Source organism: Hordeum vulgare, chromosome 2H (genome assembly GCF_904849725.1).
Source record: "Hordeum vulgare subsp. vulgare chromosome 2H, MorexV3_pseudomolecules_assembly, whole genome shotgun sequence".
Classification (NCBI taxonomy): domain Eukaryota; kingdom Viridiplantae; phylum Streptophyta; class Magnoliopsida; order Poales; family Poaceae; genus Hordeum; species Hordeum vulgare.
Genome location: NC_058519.1, coordinates 162,400,135 through 162,420,888, shown reverse-complemented (window position 1 = coordinate 162,420,888; position 20,754 = coordinate 162,400,135). Strand labels below are relative to the sequence as shown.

General features: G+C 43.2%; 1 protein-coding gene across 1 annotated transcript; it reads right to left on the bottom strand.

Moving 5' to 3' along the window:
- Nucleotides 1-1,429: 1,429 nt before the first annotated feature.
- On the bottom strand, nt 1,430-10,896 carry LOC123425670 (protein DETOXIFICATION 12-like). Its single transcript, XM_045109372.1, has 7 exons — nt 10,476-10,896; nt 8,750-9,294; nt 6,277-6,363; nt 6,132-6,188; nt 5,807-6,045; nt 4,383-4,588; nt 1,430-1,864 (listed from the first exon to the last, which is right to left on the bottom strand). The coding sequence occupies exons 1-7, from the start codon at nt 10,752-10,754 to the stop codon at nt 1,811-1,813; spliced, it is 1,467 nt and encodes a 488-aa protein (XP_044965307.1). The 5' UTR covers nt 10,755-10,896; the 3' UTR covers nt 1,430-1,810.
- Between the last annotated feature and the right edge of the window lie 9,858 nt (nt 10,897-20,754).

Below are 20,754 nucleotides of genomic sequence, written 5' to 3'. Positions count from 1 at the left end.
TAGGCAAAAATTTACACATGGACATGACACGTAGGCAAAACTGATGATGTGGCAACTAGTTGTAGCTATGACCATCTATATTGATCGTAATTAGCTACAAATTAGGCAGCGGAACATGGGTATCCGCTTTACCACCATTTCCAGTAAGGAAGTTACGACCTTTCTGATGAAAATGGTCGTTAGTTTTTGGGATTAGGACCCCTCCGGACATCTTACGACCAGTTGGTCTCAAATGGTTGTAGATTTACGACCAATTCTGCGAGTGTCACTGACAGAAGGTCGTTAGTTGACATATTTCTTGTACTGCTACATCATATCATCGTTCTTAAGGCATTACTCCATTTCTCCATGAACTCAATATACTAGATGCATGCTCGATAGCGGTCGATGTGTGGAGTAATAGAAGTAGATGCAGGCATAAGTCGGTCTACTTATTTTGGATGTGATGCCTATATACATGATCATTTCCAGGAATACATCAAAATTATATGCTTTTCTATCAAGTGTCCAACAGTAATTTGTCTACCCAATGCTTGCTATTTTCTCGAGAGAAGCCACTAGTGAAACCTACGCCCCTGCGGGTCTATTTCACATCATCTATTTGCAATCTCTACGTTGCTATTTGCTTTTCTACTTTATTTGTTATTTTGTTTTCAGATCTATATTATCACAAAACCCAAAAATATATTGTTGTGTTCCATTTGCTATCACTCTTAGTTGCATCTATCAATCTATCCTTACTTTACCCATGAGGGATTGACAAACCCTTTACGCGTTGGGTTGCAAGGATTTGCCATTTGTGTGTAGGGGTTGCTTACATAGTCTTGTGGATCTTCCTACTGAATTGATACCTTGGTCCCTTATCCCTTAACCGAGTTAAATATTTACCGTCGTTGTGCTACATCACCCTTTAAGCTTGGAGGGAGACCAACACACTCGCGAGGAGTCAACAAGATTTCTCGTGCCGTTGCCGAAGAAGATCAAGTAAGGATCTATCAGGTTCCTACATACAAATCGCATCTCCTTGCAATTACATTATTTGCCATTTACCTCTCGTTTTTCTTTCGCCCACTTGACACAAATTTGCCTTTTTATCTTGACATGCTTTTGTATGTATTTGAAATTTCTAGTATGAGGTATCCGGGGAAGGACCAAAAAAAATAAAAAAACAGACGTTTGAGGGTCTGAAAGCGGAACCTTAGTTATGTGTCCGCATGGAAGGTGTCTCTCTTGCTTTGCAATGGTGTGAAGTGACGGTGATCATCGAAGTAGATGCCTCTGGTGCTGGAGGTGGTGTATATGATTCAGAATAGCGACAGTGAGAGGTCTATATACGCTTCTTTAGTGCTTGAGATCAAGACACTAATGTCCTCTCGTCAGACTTTGTACTACTCATGTAAACCGTAGTCGGAACACGGTTAAACACTCATTAACAAATTATGCTCGTGTTGAGGGTAAAACTGTTGTTTGGCTTAGATCTGATCCCACTAAGACTGTCGATCTTTGTAACGAAGAATGTAAGCCCGGCAGTGATTAAGTAATACAAAGTTCGCCCACAAAAAGAACCCAATACAAGAGAAGATAGGCACCACACAAAACAATAAAACAATCTATACCAAGAAAAAGAAAATAACAGTAAAACACCACCAGTCCACCACCAAACTACATCATGCCGAACAGAGCCAGTTGTGTAAAAAAATTCTTCACGCGTGACAAGGACATCGATGATGCCTTTCTCAAAGATCAAAAGTAATTAGAATTCTCTCATTCTTTAGCTCATCAAAATTTTGACATGGCAGTTCTTCAAGTCTTATTGTTGTGTTGGAAGCCTGTCTTCAAATACTCTCTCCTTAGCCTTGTCAGCCTGAAAATAGACAAAATATTACTTATATATACTCGTACATCATAGTCCACAAGTATGACTTCAAAGCAATATACTACGTAGAAAACAAGCATCCAAGCCAATCTGATCCAATCCTTATGAAGTATGACCGGTTTCTTTCGCATAACCTCAGTCACACCGATATACAACCTCCATTTTCTTCTTAACATAAATTATCAGTGCTGGTCAGTTCATTAAGCACACATCCATCAAAGCGAGGGCGACGGCCTGTGAAAACAAAATAACATGAACATGCACCTGCGGCCTAGCAACCCCGTGAACTTAAACCAGGTATATATCCTAGATAAAGCTCAAACGGCCGGCCACCTCATCCCTGGTGGAGGGGTCACCCATATTCAATATAGGGATGATGACATGATCATAGTTGAGGGTTGTTCCTCCTTTTGTGCTTCAAAGCAATGTCTGGCCCGAAAATAATTTTCGATAAAAGTGAGGTTTTCATCCTCGGCTACCCGATGGAGGACCAACGCCAGATTGCAGATAACCTAAACTGCAAGTTATCGGCGTTTCCCACAACTTATTTGGCATGCCGTTAGCCGAGGCGAAGATCCTGGCGAGTGGATTTGGCCCCTTAGTGGGCCGGGTCGCTTCTCGAGCCGAGCCGTGGCGAGGAGGGTTTACCTCCAAGGGGACTAAAACGATGCTCATTAGTGCGAATCTGACGAATCTCCCCATGTATATGATGGGGTTGCACCTTCTGCCGGAGAGCGTTCATAGCTCATTCGACAAGGAACTCGCCGGGTTCTTCTGGCAGGCTTCTGATGGTCGCCAGAAATACCACATGGTCAAGTAGGCAGATATTTGCCTGCCCAAGGACCGTGATGGGTTGGGGATCACGGCCTCCCGCTCTATGAATACCGCCCTCATGCTCCGGTGGGTTTGGCAGATCCTTCGTCGCGACGGTGGTTTATGGCTAAAGCTCCTCCAGGCAAAATACCTAAGGGGTGAGCCACTCCTTTCTTGTTCTCGTGCGGGTGGGTCCCAATTCTGGCGCGCAATCCAAAAGATCAAGGAGGAAATTCGCTTAGGAATCTCCTTCTCTATAGGTAATGGGGAGGGGACCCAGTTTTGGCTGGATGGGTTGGAAATGAGGCGCTTAGGGTGGAGTTCCCCGTCCTGTTCTCCATCTGTGACAACCCATACCTCCTCTGTCTTTGCGGCTACCCGCCAAGGGCAATGGAACATTAGGTTCAGACGCTCTTTCGGACAGGTCGAAACGGCTGAGTGGAACCGCCTGCTTGATGCCCTGCCTTAGGCACTGCCGAACTATCCGGACAAAGTGGCCTGACGCCTCTCCCCGTCTAAGGTGTTCTCGGTCAGCTCGGCATATCAGGCTCTATGTCGCTCCCCCATCATCCCTTGGCTCACACCTGACACCTCTATGGAAGGCACCCCTATCCCTGAAGATCAAAATCTTTGTATGGCAGTTACTTCGTAATCAGCACCCTTCAGGGACGGAGGTGCGAAACTAGCATGGCCCGGGGGACGGCTTGTGCCCCTTATGCTCGGTACCGAAGACTACGACTCACATTATTTTCTGCTGCTCGGAGGTTCGGGAATTCATGCGCGAGGCTCTTGGGAACGATTGGGAGGCCCAAGACCTCACGGAGTTCCTCCAGAACAGGGCTACCCAAACTGGTCGCTGCCGCCGCTTATTTTGGCTAATATTTGCCGCGATGTCGTGGACCCTTTGGACCACCTGTAATAAGATGGTGATCAAGAAGATTTTCCCGAGGCAGGCGTCTGACTCCTTCAAACTCCTTGCTTTTATGCAGCATTGGCATCCGCTCTCTAGGAAGCGAGACCGGGATCGTCTTGATGGCTTGCTGGATGCTCTTCGGGCTACGGCGCGTCGTCTGGCCTCTCAGTAGGATCGAGGGCCCCCGCCACTAGGCGGCTTTTTTCTTATTTCTTTTTCTTTCTTTGGGCGGAAGTGTGCCGGTGCCCAGGCTGCCTTATGCAGTTGAACTTGATCGTTGGTTGTTTGGACCGTTGCTTTATCTATAAAGCGGGGCAAAAGCCTATTTCAAGGAGGTCGCTTCAGAGTTTGAATTTTGTTTCAACCACGTCCCCCCCCCCCCCCTTCTCCCATACTGGACCACCGGTCTCAGCAGAACGCCTACCGCTGCTGCCTCCGCCCACCTATTTGTTCTCTGATGGCTAACACCGCCAAATTCGTCGCTGTCACCATCTGCCCTGACTCTCGTCTATGGCGATTGCCTCTGCAGGATCCGCCTCCACCGCCCCTGTCTCCCAACTCCAACTCCAGTGCTTCGTGGGTCGGCTTCACATGTGATTTCCAACAGCATGCCACATATTTTATTTTATTTATTATTTATCCCAGGGCCCCGTTGTTTAGGTTTTAGATAGAGGAAGCCTCACTTAGAGCAATGAACAATTCACGAGAATGAGAAGCATTAGCAACACCAGTGAGACGTTATGAATAAGGGATATGCTTAAAAGTGGAAAAAATACTTACCATCTTGTCCCATTTTGTAGTAGCAGTTATCACAGATAGGAGAGTGACCTGTGTAGCTCCACCAGCTATCATGCCAATCCAAAATCCCATTCCTCTTAGTTGCATTGTAAAACCAAAAAAGAGTGCAACTGGAATCCCAACAAGATAGAATGCACCCAGGTTAACGTACGCGCCTAAATGCTGCCATCCACAGCCCCGAGAAACACCTGATACAATGGAGGCATTAAGTAAGACACATAACTATAAACAACAACAATACTAAATACAAGATTCTGCATAATAAAAAAATCATACTGTTTTAACTCCAAATAACTTAAATGATGGATGCTATTTACATATATTCCCTCATATGAGATAATAGAGTACACATTTTGTTAAGTCATACATTCTCAAATCACAAAAGTGTATTTTGTTAGGGCATACCATGATGAACTTTTGATCACAAAAAAATCAATTAACCATTAAACTTATTGTATTAATGATGACCAACAACAACACTGCCCTTGCAATGAAGATGTAATACATAACAAGTACTCCCTCTGTACAGAAATATAAGAGCGTTTAGATCACTAAAGTAATGATCTAAATGATCTTATATTTCTTTACAGAGGGAGTACACAATTTCCATAGAGCCCTTTGTCTAGTGTCAATGATTGATTCAACACAGATCTTAGATCATGTTATGGGGAGTAATGACAATAGAGATGGGGTTCGGAGCTCGAGGGGATCTTTTAAAAGACTATAAAGACAACGAGTTTACCTAGGTTCAAGCACACAAGATGGGTAATAGCCCAATGGCATGCTTATATTTATAGTGTATTGATATGGCGAGCGAAATACAAGAACTAGATTTGGTCTATGAGCTAGGTCTTTTTGGTCAACATGCTTCTGTCTAGGACTTTGTGATTTTGTATTGGCTCAAGTCTTTGACGGTGGCTTCTTCGCAGTCGCGGACCTAAGATTGTAGCACATGGGATGCTAAATCTTATAATTTAATCTAAATGTCATCATAATTCTAATAAATAATCTTCAAATCTCATGAAGTTATTAGGTAATTAGTGTCTAAATATACTATAAATTAATTTGCCCCTTTATCTGCTCCCGCTTCTTCGTCTTAATATAGAGGCACCATCTTGATCGGCATGTCTTCTATTTTTGATATAATACGGTCTGGCAGCATTGATTAGGGTAAACCTTCTACATAGTTAAGATCCCGCACTTCATTGTCAACATTTCTTATCCCTTCGGAGTGCCTACATAGCACATCTGCATGCTGGCCCCCGAGGATCCTAGGCACTTGTAGGTTCATACAGTCACTATACGCCTGTACTGTATTATCTTCTGGTAGTTTAGCGCTACTTACTGGCATCTAGTTTAATTTATGATGCTACTGACAATATGTAATGTGGAAGACATATGGATACCTGAAAGGACTCCTTGGAGGCTGTCTGTAATAACTGAAATGGAAAGTACGGGCACCATTCTGGTGACATAATCTATAACCTCCTCCTCATTGCTGAATGCAATTCCAATGAAGTGACGCGATGCGAGAAGAGTTGTGCTCACCAGTGCTGCTGAACAAACTACAATAGACAAAGCAACACCTACCACCAAGCGGGCACCTTCTGGGTTGCCAGCACCTAGTTCATTCGAGACACGAACACTGGGGCATGGATAAAACATACGTTAGCTTATTAAATTCGGTAGAAACATGTATAACTGAGGACAAAAACAAATGCGCTAGCATACCTTGCAGCTGTTCCAATACCGTAAGGAAGATTGTACAACAGTACCACTGTAGATATGCTGTTCAAGGGGACATCAATTTGGTAAATGTCATAGGTTCATAGTAGATGAAGAAAGAATATCTTATTTAAAGTTCTACGATGCATACCATATAGAAAGCACAGAAGTTTCAAGTGCTGGATTTGGTAAGATCCCAGAAAGCAGAACAAGCAGCTCGTAAGACCACCACTCAAGGCTGTGGTCAAAGTAAGTGATATTAGTGTCTGGAGAGAGGATACCAAACAAGAAGGCTAACTGAGGTTAAAATTATCTAAAAAAAATGAGGTTAAGGAATTTCTTAACTTGATGTAATATATGTATGGAGCTTACCTACTTTGTTATAAATAATATGTATTATGTTCATACCAAGTGGCCAAGATAACCCCTTCCTTCATAATACCGGCAAGTATTAAATATGTTCATACCACTTGGTATGATTCTTTGGTGAGATAGTGTAAAACACAGCAGAATTTTCGTTATATTAATTTAAATGAGAGAAACATCATTCTGTACAGTACTATTAATTTCTGTTACAAGTATTCGGCCTAGTTCTCAACTTCTCATGACAAAGCATGGAGCCTATTTTTGTTAAAAGTTATCAAGTTTTTACATTTTAAATCTATAAATTCATCTTTTGCATCAAAGGCAGATGTACAAAACAAGTGCATATATGTTAAATCTTTTTTTGAAATGGTTGTTATGGAATCATGTTGGCCAATTGGTTATTTAGTGTCTAAAGATAATTCCTCATTTAAATTGGCCAACATGATTCAAAACAATGGTAATACCATTTGAAAAGCACAAGGCACACACTAAAATTCTCAAATTAACAGATAGTGTCACTACGGAAGAGTGAATATTACATCTGTGTAAAGTTTCAGCTTCAAATACAACTCGGTTTGCAAAATACAACAAACACAAAAATCACTATAAACATCCAAAACTTCGTTTCCTGATTCACGGTTGTTTGTCTTTTTTTTTTGTATGTTGTGAAGTACATGGGAATCGAAGTCGGAATTTGATGGATGTACAACAGACTTTTTCACTACAACAATAACTTCAAAAGTTCCTCATGTGTTTTTTGACAGTGTTTTCATATTTGCAGAAAGATACCCATTTTCATAGGATATGTGCATGTAGTCACATAAGTAGGCAGCAAATACTCCCTCCGTCCGGAAATAAGTGACGCAATGTACTTTGATCTTCTAATATAATGGTTCAGGCCGGCGTAAGCCCGCCGTAGTACCGTCCAAAAAAGTGTATGGGTTAGAACCCAGTGTTTCGTAAAAATCAATAGATTCTTAATGTGGGAAATCAGCGTTACGAATAGTCATGAGGTCACCAACTGAGAACCCTTTCATAGTACTGCGTGAGTGCAAATGTTTTACGAAAACAAATACTCACTGTTGAGAAAATCGAAAAACAACAACGAAACATTTGCAGTTATGCAATATTTCACAAGACTGAATCTAAACAATGGTTGCAGCTTCCATCAAGTTGTAACATGCGGGTATATAGGAGCTCTAAGCTCTTAAAACACAAAGTCGATATTTTTCTTCAAATAAAGTACATAAATATGGAATTTTAATATTTTTTATTATGGTTCCTCTATTTTCTAGCTTTCTCACTTCTCATTTTCGTACATGACATCTTAAAATTTTGAAGGGAATAGAGGGGCTACTTCCCCGGTGAATGTTCATCAGATAAAAATCAAGTAAACACCCCTTAGAGTAGTTCTTCTCTTCCTTTCTGTATTTTTTCATTCTCGCAACTAGATATTATTTCAGGGTTTTTTCTACTGTCCTTTTGTCGTTTTTTCTTGTTTAGAACAAATCAGAGAAATTCAATAGACTCCTAAAATATCATAGGCTAGCTTTGCTACAAATGCTAACTATGCTCAGACAACCAGCAACTTGTTCAGGTACATAGCCCGGTGCACTCCATCAAATGGCAACCAGTATATGGGGAGCTATCCCTGGTAGCAGGAGGCTATTTCCCCATGGAGAAACCAGACTTCAATTTGGACACTATATTTGAGAGCAGCGACTTGCTCTGACATTATCGATTTTTTAAGATAGCTCTTTCTAACCAATAAACCTAGTACCTGAGGGTGTTACGACAAGGAAAAACGAAAATAGTAGGTGTGAACAAACATAAGTAGAAAGATATACAAAATAGAAACCGTTTCCTGTGAATTCATGAAATGCACATGCAGAAACGTTTTGTGGCACATTTACAGTTTTCCATGACGAACCATTAACAACTGTGCACAATAATACACATAAAATACTTATTTTATCACATAAAGATAACATTAGTATTATCAATCATCACTTCATTATAATTATAATCTTAATAATTCAGCAAACATGCCAGAAGACGTGTACTGGAGACCATGTCAATGTCCACAGGAACAAATAAAACAGAATGAAGAGTACATACATGAGTATTGATATATTGGATAATATTTGGGTGGCCAAAATATGGGAAACACTAAACAAAATAACTAGGCCTCATATTATCTTTTGTTCTAGAGTCTAAAGCAACATCCATATGGAAAAGGGTAAATGACATTCACTTACCAAATCATAAGAGCCGACGGTACAGCCAAACGCATGAAACTGCCAATTCCTTTAAAAGCTTCCCACGTGAGTGGAGCACGTGTTTTCTCACAAGAAGGCGAGAACTTAATGTAAAGACCAAGGACAATCACTTCAACCCAATCGCAGATGCTGACGGATAAAGCAGCTCCAGCATTACCCATACCAACTTTATAAACCATGAACCAACACAGAGGAATAAATACAGCGAGTGTGATCATGGAGCTAAGAACCATAGGAAAGATGAGGCTCTGACACTGCAGAAACTTTGAAAAGCATTGAGCAACACTGAAGGCAAATAAACCAGGGATAAGCCATAATGCATATTTCCCAGCCTCATTTGCAATTTCTGGTTGCTGACCTATGAGAGGAAGTACTTCCGGAATGAAAACCCATACAATGGCGATGGGCACACTCACAATAAGAAGTACAATGATGGACCTGTAGGTATATAAGGATAACTTATGATACTGTTCTGCTCCATAGGCCTGCCCACAAATAGTTTCCAATCCGCATGCCAGTCCTATCTAAAAGAAAACTGCGTCAGTAATGAATTGACAAATCATATACATATTGTTCCAGAATAAATGGAAGATAAACTAGGATGAATTGAAGAGATAGTGCTGAAAGAATGGCAGGAATAACAATTATGGCTTGTGCAAGGCGGGCAACAATTGCTGATTACAAGAGTATGAAAATTTTACTACAAGATATAAGGGTTTACATGGTTTACAATAACACCTAAAGAAAGGGTAGCCCGGTGCATGTAGCTCCCGCTTGCGCATGGTCCAGGGAAGGGTCCGACAACTTAATTTCAGATCTATATTTGTTATAGCAGGAAGACTTATAATCAGACTTAAAATATGAGAATGGACTGGCAAATCTCTCACACCCGATTGAAACAAGATGACTCAGATCAACCTCAAAAGAGGCGCCCTGAATAATCCAATTTGCACTTGACAACCTTTGACTTTATAGTGATATCGGCGACCCGCGTTGATATACACCATCAGAGTTGTGATACTAGAGCTGAAGTTTGTGTGTTTGTAAGCTTATTATCTCTTATGACGGTCGTGCTACTAGATATTCTCACTGAAAACTGAAATCCGACCAAAGCGAATAGGACACATGGAAGTAGTCTGAACTCCAGTGTGGCTTTAGCGTATGATAAGCAACAGAAACAAATAAATCGTGTTTAGAAAGAGAATCATTTGAATTTGAAAGGTGAACCTGAAGCCTCCTTGTTCGTAAGTCTGGTACATGAGCCTTATTAAGTCAGAAGTACCGATATAATCGTCATGTGAAGAGACAAAACAGAACACTGATAGTTCATAGTTGCACTATATATTGCAACCAACCACGCAGGTCCAAAATTGAAGCCTAAAGCACAAACAAACAAACGATGGCTTTTCAAAATTAGCATCCAAATTCACGGGCCTTTTCAATTTTTCATGCCACGGGTACTCATGTTTGACTTGCGTTCATCAACCACCCTGGCGTAAGCATTCGTACAAGCATCTCCTGGGTACCAAGTGTACCCGGATGAGAGAAGGCATGCATCTCCCATTCAGGCATTCGATTCAACCGTGACGACTCACGAGTCACGACTAGCACGCACAAAAATCGCATTATGCAAAAAAGAAAAAAGTAAGCACAAATGTGAAAGGAAGGGCAGGCGTAAAGATGGGGTTGGTGGGAGGGAGCTCACGAGGACGCTGAAACCGGAGACGTTGGTGAGGGAGTTGGCGATGGCGGCGCCCGCAAGCGCGACCTCGCCGAGGTGCCCCACCATGACGGTGGAGATGAGCTGCATCATCAGCTGCAGCAGCGCCACAGCGATCATCGGCGCAGCCAGCGCAGCCAGCCGGCCGGACTCCTCCGCCGCCTCCCTCCACCACCGCTGCCGCTTGCCTCCCGCCTCATGGGGCACCTCCTTGTGACTGTTCCCCCTGCTGAGCAGCAGCGGCGCCTCGGAGGAAGAGTCCATGGATGCCCGCCCCCGGACCAAGTGGAGGGAGCTGGCTGCTGTGGAAATGGAACGGGAAGAGGACGCGGGTTCGTGGACTCATCTCCTGCAATAATATCTCCTTATTAATAGGAGCAAGACAGGGTTGGCTTCTCTAGTCCTAATTCCCCCATGTGTTCTCGCTCTTTTTAAATGGAAAATGAGAAGCCGCCGTGGGGTCGGGTTCCGGGTCAGGGCAGGTTGGGTTGGGATGCGGACGCTTTGCTCCCTCGTCGAAATATTCTGGAGTACTTCGTCTGGACTTTGGAGGCGAGCGATAAAGCCATCCACCCGCAGCAGGATTAGTCGTAGCTTCGATCCGGTCAAAACCCGTGCTTAATGTGTTTATAATTTAATTAAAAACGGCAAGTACTAGACGTCGAGGCGCGCATCCGTCCATGTCTCGATCTTAATACAACTTAATACGTACTAAATTTAATATAAAATTAAAACAATTATTAGGACTAAGAAAGTAAAATGTGTACCTTTAAGAACTGAAATTCCCCTCCACTGACATAAAAATACATTAATTTAGGGGAAACGCTACGCATCCGTCGGATGATTTCTAAAAATTATCCGTCACCTAGCTAGCCGTCGGATGGCGATCTAACGCCCTGCATCCCCGCCGCATGGTTCTGAAACGACGCTCGAGTTGCGAAAACTTTCGCTTTGTTGCAAGAAATAAACTTTGGATCTGTTAATTCCTGAAACAACGGTGGAGTTTCAGAAACAATTTGCTTGTTGCAGGATTTTTTTCTTCGTTTTTGCGGGAGAATTTTTTGCAACAAAGGTCATGTTTCAGGAAATTTTGCAACAAAGCTCAAGTTGCAGAACCACTACCTAGCGAGCAGGGAAACTCTTGGCGGCGGGGCGGCCGGCGAGCTCTAGGCGGCGGGGCGGCCGGCGAGCTCTAGGCGACGGGGCGGTCGGCGAGCTCTTGGCGGCGGGGCGGGGCGGCCGGCGAGCTCTAGGCGGCGGGGCGGCCGGCGAGCTCTAGGCGGCGGGGCGGCCGGCGAGCTCTAGGCGGCGAGGCGGCCGGCGAGCTCTTCCCGTGGAAGCCGTCGTCGCCATGCCTGGGTCCCTCGTTCTGCAACTACTTCCAAGTTGCAGAAACAACGGAGTTGTTTCAGGACAGGAAACGGGTCACGGCTCGTCCGCCCGGCCACGTGGCGAACAAAGGAGACGGTGGACGCGAAATCAGGATCCGTCGGTTGAAAAGTAACGTTTCCCTTAATTTAGAGCAATTACAAGTAGCAGGTTTAAAGACATAAAAAAGACTATAAATTAATGTATTATAGGAATGTATTATAGGTACACATTTCAGTGGAGTGGAATTTCTCTAAATTAATGTATTTTATATGACGATTTACACTGACATAAAAAAATTCCACTCCACTGACATAAAAAAAGACTATAAATTAATGTATTATAGGTACACATATAGTCTTTTTATAGTAAAATCGTCATGTAAATTATAAGTAGCAGACATTAATTTACATGACGATTTTACTATCCAAAAAAAAGACATAAAAATGTGAATGAAGGGGGCTCTGATGCAAGAGATATATGCTTTAATCCGATATTATAAATATGAATAAAGAGATTAAGAAAAGGTGATTTTATTTTGCGGGATTAAGAAAAAAGGTAATTTACTTTTACTTTTATAGATACTTTAAGTTTTTTTTTGATAAGGAGGAAACGAGCCCCGGCCTCTGCATCAATCGATGCATGCAGCCATATTATTAAAGATAAATAAAATAGTATCGTAAGTCCACAGAGCTCGAGCAGCCCGAAGTGCAAAATAAAGGAAGAAGGAAATAGTAAACAGTTGCCACATCCGGCGTATCTAAAATTAGACTACGATGCCTATACATCTAGTCTATTATTAGCACGTCATCCAAATCGGTTGAAGATAACCCGTACAGCCATCTCCCATCGGTTGCACCCAATATCCATAAGATCCCTGTACTCCGCAAGACTGAGTAACGACCACGTACGGATCCAAGACGTTGCTCTGTATATAACCTGTAGCTGTAGATACTTCAAGTTAATTGTACGAATGACTGTAAGCGATATGTATATGAGATTTGACGATATAATATAACCAATAGTTGGTTATACTTTAACCATGTTTTCAACAAACGCAAAGACCATCATTCCACCATCTTCCTGACTTATCTAGCTTTGACAGCTTGACAACATGGACCTGTACCTACAAGCCACATCATCACCAATTAGACCTTTTATAGTTCTATAATGTTAAAAAGTGGATCACTTTAGAATTCGTTCTGCTGACCATTGAATGTTTGTGCGTAGGTGTGTGCAACTTTTTCTAGGGTTGTAGCTTTTTTTGGGTAATCTTTCCACCTAATTCGTGTTTGTAACGCGGGGAGCAAAGAAGGTTTTGTCCACACTACGGAGCGAGTGGCAACATGGTGGGTGTGTTGGTTTTGGCTGGTTATAGTGGGGAGTAACTTTATGTATATAACATTAGTTTAAGTTATTATTTTTGTAGTGTAAAATCTTTATTTGTAAAAAAGGAGTTGGTAGCTTCTGTTTCAGGATATTTTTTTGTCTCCTTTCCTATCTTCGTCTGATTTTTTTGTCTGATTTTTTTTCCTTCTCCCATCATCATATATTTAGTAATGTATTTATACGAAAGAAACAATAAATTTAATTTCTAATGAATATTTAAAGACCAAATTTGAATTAATTAATCTTAAAATAAGTGGCTCAATCACATTAATTAATATTTTTATACATAACAAAATTACATTAATTAACATTCTGTTTCAGTTTTTTTTCATCTCCCCTCATAGCTTCGTCTGATTTATTCGTCCCTCCTTCCATCATCATATATTTAGTAATGTATTTGTGCGAAAGAACCAATCAAGATTAATTTTTAATGAATCTGTAAAGACTAAATCAGAATTAATTATCCTTAGCATAAGTCACACAAGCATATTAATTAATATTCACATATATCACCAAATTACATTAATTAACATGTCGTTTCAGGGTTTTTTCATCTCCCCCCATCTTCGTCTGGTTTTTTGTCAGGGTTTTTCCGCCCCTCCTCTCATGATCATCTTTATTTCTAAAGGCGGGGGTTGTTAGCCTGGTATGCAGTTTTTTCGTCTGGTTTTATTTCGTCCCACCTCTCATTGGTTTATTTTCTCTTCACCTTACATCACCTCCTCCCACTAATTTATTCTCTCATTACCTCAAATGCAACAAATTTCGTCCCTCCTTCTATCATCATATATTTAATAATGTATTCATATGAAAGAATCAATCAAGATTAATTTATAATGAATATTTAAAGACCTAATCAAAATTAATTAACCTTAGCATAAGTCGCTCAATCACATTAATTAATATCTTCATACATCATCAAATTACATTAATTAACATTCTATTTCATCAAAAATCGGGACACAATCCGATTAGATTGATTGACTCTCCCTCGGTACATGCATGGAGAGGATAAAAAAGGAGTGTCACCTTTAGTGTATAATAGCAAAAGAGCCCGTGCGTTGCAACGGAAGAAAAAATAACACACGCTCTGAACGTAATATATTTTCACATGGCATCACATTTGTGTTGCCGACGATGGCCTCAGTGCTCACACAACAAAAACGCGTTTGAATGAGTCACTCGGAATAAGATGAGAAATATGTTGTTTCTTCCCATGAGGTTTTTCAAAGGTGTGCATGTGTGGTTAACGGTGTTTAATTTTAATGGATGTTTATTGCAATTTGTATCATCCCCGGAAAGAGAGAAAAAAAGGACCGTGCACTACAGATTAAGTTTGCACGAAAAATAATATTCAAGAAGTATTCAATTGCTAAAAATAACATCCTATTTAGATTCTACACATTTTTAATTAAATTTTATATATAACAGTTAAAATCGGAGTTACGGTTTAAAAGATATGGATAATTTTATTTTAGGTAAAATGAGGATTGATTAAGTGAAAAGTCAGGTTTAAAAAAAAAACGTTTCGACTGACTTAAATACGGATGGCGGGTTGATTACCTGAAACATCAAGGGGTTTTATGCAAAATGCAAAAAACGGTTCAGTTGTATCTAAATGATGGACTGTGGGTTAATTATGAAAAAAGACAGGGACTTGTCTGTAAAATAGCCACGACGGACGACAGAAACGCTACGTGTTTTATTATTCAAAAATAATGCTAGACCTACAAAAAACTTATAAATGTTTACTTAACCTTCCAAACTAATTCTTCTCTGCGCCTTGATTTTCAGTGAGGATGGGGTCCCTCATTCCCCAATTAGCAATCACAATCTTACACATCAGTTTGTACGTAAAACCTTTAAGTAAACCTTTATAGATGTAGCATTACTCTTTATTATTAGGGAGAGATATGTAGCTCCACCAACGCATATGTCCTCGTCTTTCCTACTCCCAACCTCCATCAAACCAACGATCTCATCCTGAAACAATTTTTTGCATGCCGATGCTCCACCTCAGAAAACCGAATACTATAAAACAACAAATAGAAACCCCAGGCACGCTGCCTGTCGCACTGCTCGGCTCCTCCCGCACCTGTTTTCTCTCACGCACAGTCTCCTGTCGCCATCCTCGGTCACCATGTTGCACCCTCTGGATCCACAACGACAATAGGCTCACCGCCTCTGGTCGCTGGTCTGTCCTCGCCGTCTTCGACCCCTTCTCGCACCCTGCTAGCGCGGCGCCAGATGCCATACTCGCACCATCCTCTACGCCGCCGTGGTCATCTTCCACATGGAGCCTACCTCCACTGTCAGTTGTGACGGCGAGCACGGCCCCGAGCGCACCGAGCACGTGCATAAAGAGGCCACGCAAGTGCGACGAGGAAGAAGATCCCCAGCTTGGCCTCCGCCCTCCCTCTCAAACGCCTTTAATACCTCACCGTTGGTGGCCTCCCATGGCGCCTCCCGGCGCCAACCCACTACGCCGCGTCATCTCACTGACTCACGTGGACACGGGAACAAGGTACGCCCGGATCCCGCCGCCTTGGTCAGAATCATCTCCCTAACTGCCTCACTTCGTCGACCCCGAGCTCTAGTAGCCACTCTTCGTGTGCAACCAACAATGCGGTCCTAGAACTCATTGAATGTCATACACCGAGCATAATGCATTCTGGTAATCATGCTAACTCTTCTAGCTAGCATTTGAATAGAAATACAATACATTGTGTGTCTCAAAGGGAATAAATCTGCACTACTTATGCTTTGTTTCATTGACATGCATCATACAATTGAAGTAGTTTGATTAAGCACAACAAGCGTTTGGGAAAGTGGCATGGCGCTGGTCCTTCAATTTGATGGTCTTGGTGATTTATGTTTTTATCCGAATTTGTTGTCCTCAACATCAATTTTGTCGGCTCATAGGCGTGTGATTGCTCGATCATGGCTGGAAAGGATCTTTGGAAATAGTATTGGTTTATACCAATCGGTTAGTTGCATCTCAAGTTAAAATAGTCAATTTTGATCAAAAAGGAAATGTAGCCATTGTTGATGGATCGTTGATGGTACAGATGTGCAAAGCAACAATGAATATTGGACCCAAATACCTTCCTGAAAAAATTACTGAAGAGTGAGATACTGGACTACCACACAATTGTAGAACTATATCTTTATATTATATAGTAGTATGATATATCTGGAGGTTTATGCATAATCTCTTATTTCCCCCTTATTTGAATTTTATAACCCTTACTTTTCAATAAATATCTAAACAGGCATGATGTGTTTCTGACTAATGGGCTGCAGGGTTGGCGCAAAGAAACTATTGTTATGACTTGCGGAGTGCGACGACGGTGACCGGATGACTTGAGCAAAGTTGTGAAAAAAGCAGCTATATATGTTTTGCACCAAAATCAAGTTGTGACGTCTAGATGCATAGCTTTGTGAATAAATGCAGACTACTCCCTCCGTTTCTAAATATAAGTCTTTCTAGAGGTTCAACTAATGGACTACATACGGATGTATATAGACATATTTTAGAGTATATATTCATTCATTTTGCTTTGTATGTAGACACCTAGTGAAATATCTTAAAAGACTTATATTTAGGTGCGGAGGGAGTATTTGTTTACTCATTGTCATAGTCTTTGTAGCTCTATGTTGGCGCCACCTCTTGTAGAAGTTAATCATGTTGCTCATGTAGGATTAGGAAAGAAAGGCAAACCGAGTCCTAGTAGTATTAGGATTCCTAGTCCTAGTCTATTTCGATAGTCCTTTGTGGATGTGTATAAAAGACACCCTAGGGGTGTTGCTTGTAACACCAGAAAAACGAAAAGCAATACAAAGCAAAGGCTCGACACGGGCCTTTAGCCATCAAATCCATCGATCAGTTTTATTCGTGTCGTTAGTTATGCAAGTTTCGACAAGTAGCCGGCCAAAGCAAGAATCGCGTAGGCGCGCCTGTACAGCTGCATACGCGCGTTTAAAAGCCAACAATTGGTATCTAGAGCCTCGACGATCTACGATCTACGATGACGGACAGCGAAGCTGAGTCGGTCAAGTCCGGCAAGGGCGGTGCCAAGGCGAACAAGAACGGCGACAAGGTGAACAAGGGCGTCAAGTCAGCAACCAATGGTGGAGGAACGAGCGGCGCCAATGTCCAGGCGCATCGCAACATCCCCATCCAGTACCCGATGCTCACCGACGCCAACTACGGCACATGGGCGGTGAAGATGAAGATTATTCTCCGAACCCTTCGAGTGTGGCAGGCAATCACGGACGACGACGTCGATGACGAGTCCGACGAAGGTGCCATGGCCGCCATAGCCCAGTCTGTGCCGGATTCCGTGCTAATGACATTGGCGGAGTTCGAGACGGCAAGAGAGGCATGGAACGCACTCAAGGAGATGAGGATCGGAGAAGATCGCGTCACCAAGGCTCGGGCACAAGTGCTGAAGCGCCAATTTCACAAGTTGCCGATGGAGGAAACTGAATCGGTGAACGACTATGCCATGCGTCTTACTACTTTGGTGGGAGAGATCCGCGCGCTTGGTGCAAAGCTCGATGAGACCGAGATTGTGGAGAAAATTTTTAGTTCGGTGACTGATAAATTCACGTACATCATCGGCACGCTCGAGCAGCTTTACGACATTGACGACATGACCATAACGGAGGCGATCGGACGCGTGCGGACATGGGAAGAGAAAGCTCGTGGCTGTCGGAAAGGCAAAGGAGGAGGTAGTGACCAACTCATGTACTCGCGCGCAGATTGGGAGGCCCCAAGTAGCAAAGGAAGGCGTGATGGTGGCGAAGGCTCAAGCAACATGAAGCGCGACGGACAAACCAGAAAAGGCAAGCCACAAGGTCGTGGTAAGGCGGACCAATCTAAAGGGCGGAAGCCACGGAACTTGGATTTATCTGCGGTTAAGTGATATAACTGCAATGAGATGGGTCACTTTGCAAAGGATTGTCCGAAGCCTAACAAGCGGGAGATCAAGGAAAATTTGGCAAAGCAGGAAGACGAAGGTCCAGGTCTTCTGATGGCCGAAGTTTGTGATCTCACTGAAACGGTGGTTGTGAAACCAAGCCGGAAGGTGCTACTTCATGAGAAGAAAGTGACATCGAAGTTATCCGGTGATCAGAACGTGTCGTGGTATCTCGACACGGGTGCCAGTAACCACATGACGGGGTGCAAGGAGAAATTCCTCGAGCTGGAATACGATGTTGAAGGCTCGGTCAAGTTCGGTGATGGTTCAGCTGTGGAGATTTGCGGGCAAGGATCTGTCCTCTTCGAGGGTCTCACAGGCGAACATCGCATACTCACCGAAGTGTACTACATCCCACGGCTTCGCAGCAACATCATCTCTATTGGGAAGCTTGACGAGAATGGATGCAAGGTGAATATCGAGAACGGAGTGATGACGATCTTCGACAACCTCTGAAACGTGCTAGCTCGTGTTAATCGCACACGGAATAGACTCTATATCCTCAACCTTGATCAATCTCAACCGGAGTGTTGGCTTGCCAAGAGTGATGATGATTCGTGGTTATGGCATGCTAGATTTGGACACATTAACTTCTACGCCTTGAAGAAGATGTCAAAGATGGAGATGGTATCCGGGATGCCAGTTATCGACCATGTTGATCGAGTATGTGACAGGTGCTTGGTTGGAAAATAGCACCGCAAGCCGTTCCCTGCTCACTCTATCTATCATGCAAGTGATGCACTCGAGCTGCTTCATAGTGATCTATGTGGCCCTATCACCCCGGCAACTCACGCGGGAAAGAAGTATTTCTTCCTTGTGGTAGACGACTACTCGAGATATATGTAGGTCATTCTCCTACGATCTAAAGAAGAGGCATTTGAAGCGTTCAAGAAGCTGAAGGCTGCAACGAAGATGGAACACAAGCTGAAGGTTTGCGCTCTACGAACAGATCGCGGCGGAGAGTAAGTCGAACGAGTTCAACGACTACTACGAGAAGATTGGCATAAAAAGGTTCCTCACGGCACCTTACACGCCACAGCAGAACAGGGTCATTGAAAGGCGCAATCGAACCATCGTTGACATGGCAAGGAGTTTACTCAAGAGCAAGAACCTCCCGGGGGATTTTTTGGGGAGAAGTTGTCTCGACGGCGGTCTATCTTCTCAACCGGGCTCCAATGAAGGAGGTGATCAGCAAGACTCCGTATGAAGCAATTTACGGACGTAAGCCGAATGTGTCTCATCTACGGACGTTCGGGTGCGTGGCACATGTGAAGACGGCGGAGCCACATCTCTCAAAGCTTGCCGATCGTAGCACCAAGATGGTGTTCATCGGATATGAGAGGAGTTCTCGCACCAAGGCATACCGCTTCTATGATCCACAAACCAAGCGTCTACGGATTTCACGCGATGTCGTGTTTGAAGAAAACCAAGCGTGGAATTGGAGCGCCGCAGCTGACGATGCTCCAAACGGTAACATATTCACGGTTGAATTTCCAACTGATGATGATGTAGGGGAGGATGTCCAAGTGGTTGGCAAGACGCCCAACCAAGTTGACCACAATGGTAGTGATCATCATGGTGCCGACACCGACGACAACGCGCATAGGTCGCAAGGAGATAGCGACAACGACGTGCACGCCACGGGCAGAGATCTCCATGACAACATCGACAACGAGGCGCATAGTGACGACGACAATCAAGATGATGGTCACGGTCACGACGACTACGCCGACGACACGGATGTCGATGACACGCCCGGGTCTCAGCCATCTTCCTCAAGTGCATCAACACTGACACAATTTGTGTCGCCTCCTTCGCAAGCCACAACAGATTCCTCAGGGCCTCGTCGCTACAAGACCCCCAAGAAAGTCTACAAGTACACAAAGCCAGTTATGCTCGAGTACTCCGGACTATGTCTGTTCGGAGTTGAGGAGCCGGCGAACTTCGTAGAGGCGACCAAAAGTCCTAGCTGGACGCACGCCATGGATGAGGAGATGAAGGCGATTGAGAGCAATGGCACATGGACTTTGGTAACCCGACCTTCGAACCAAAAGACGATTGGTTTGAAGTGGGTTTACAAGTTAAAGAAGGAAACGGAAGGTGCCATTGTGAAGTACAAGGCAAGACTCGTTGCAAAGGGCTACGTACAACGTCAAGGAGTTGACTATGATGAGGTGTTTGCACCAGTTGCTCGACTCGAGACAGTGAGAGTGCTCCTAGCTTTGGCAGCACAAGAGGATTAGAAGGTTCATCATATGGATGTTAAATCCGCTTTCCTCAACGGTGATCTCACAGAAGAAGTGTACGTGGAACAACCCCTCAGCTACGAGAAGAAAGGCGAAGAAGGGAAAGTTTACAAGCTCAAGAAAGCACTTTACGGGTTGAAGCATGCGCCAAGAGCTTGGAACTCAAAGTTAGACCCAAGTTTGGTCTCGCTCGTGTTCAAGAGATGTCCCCTCGAGCACGCAGTCTATACAAAGAACTCCAAAGGCTCAAACATGCTAGTTGGAGTTTATGTCGATGAT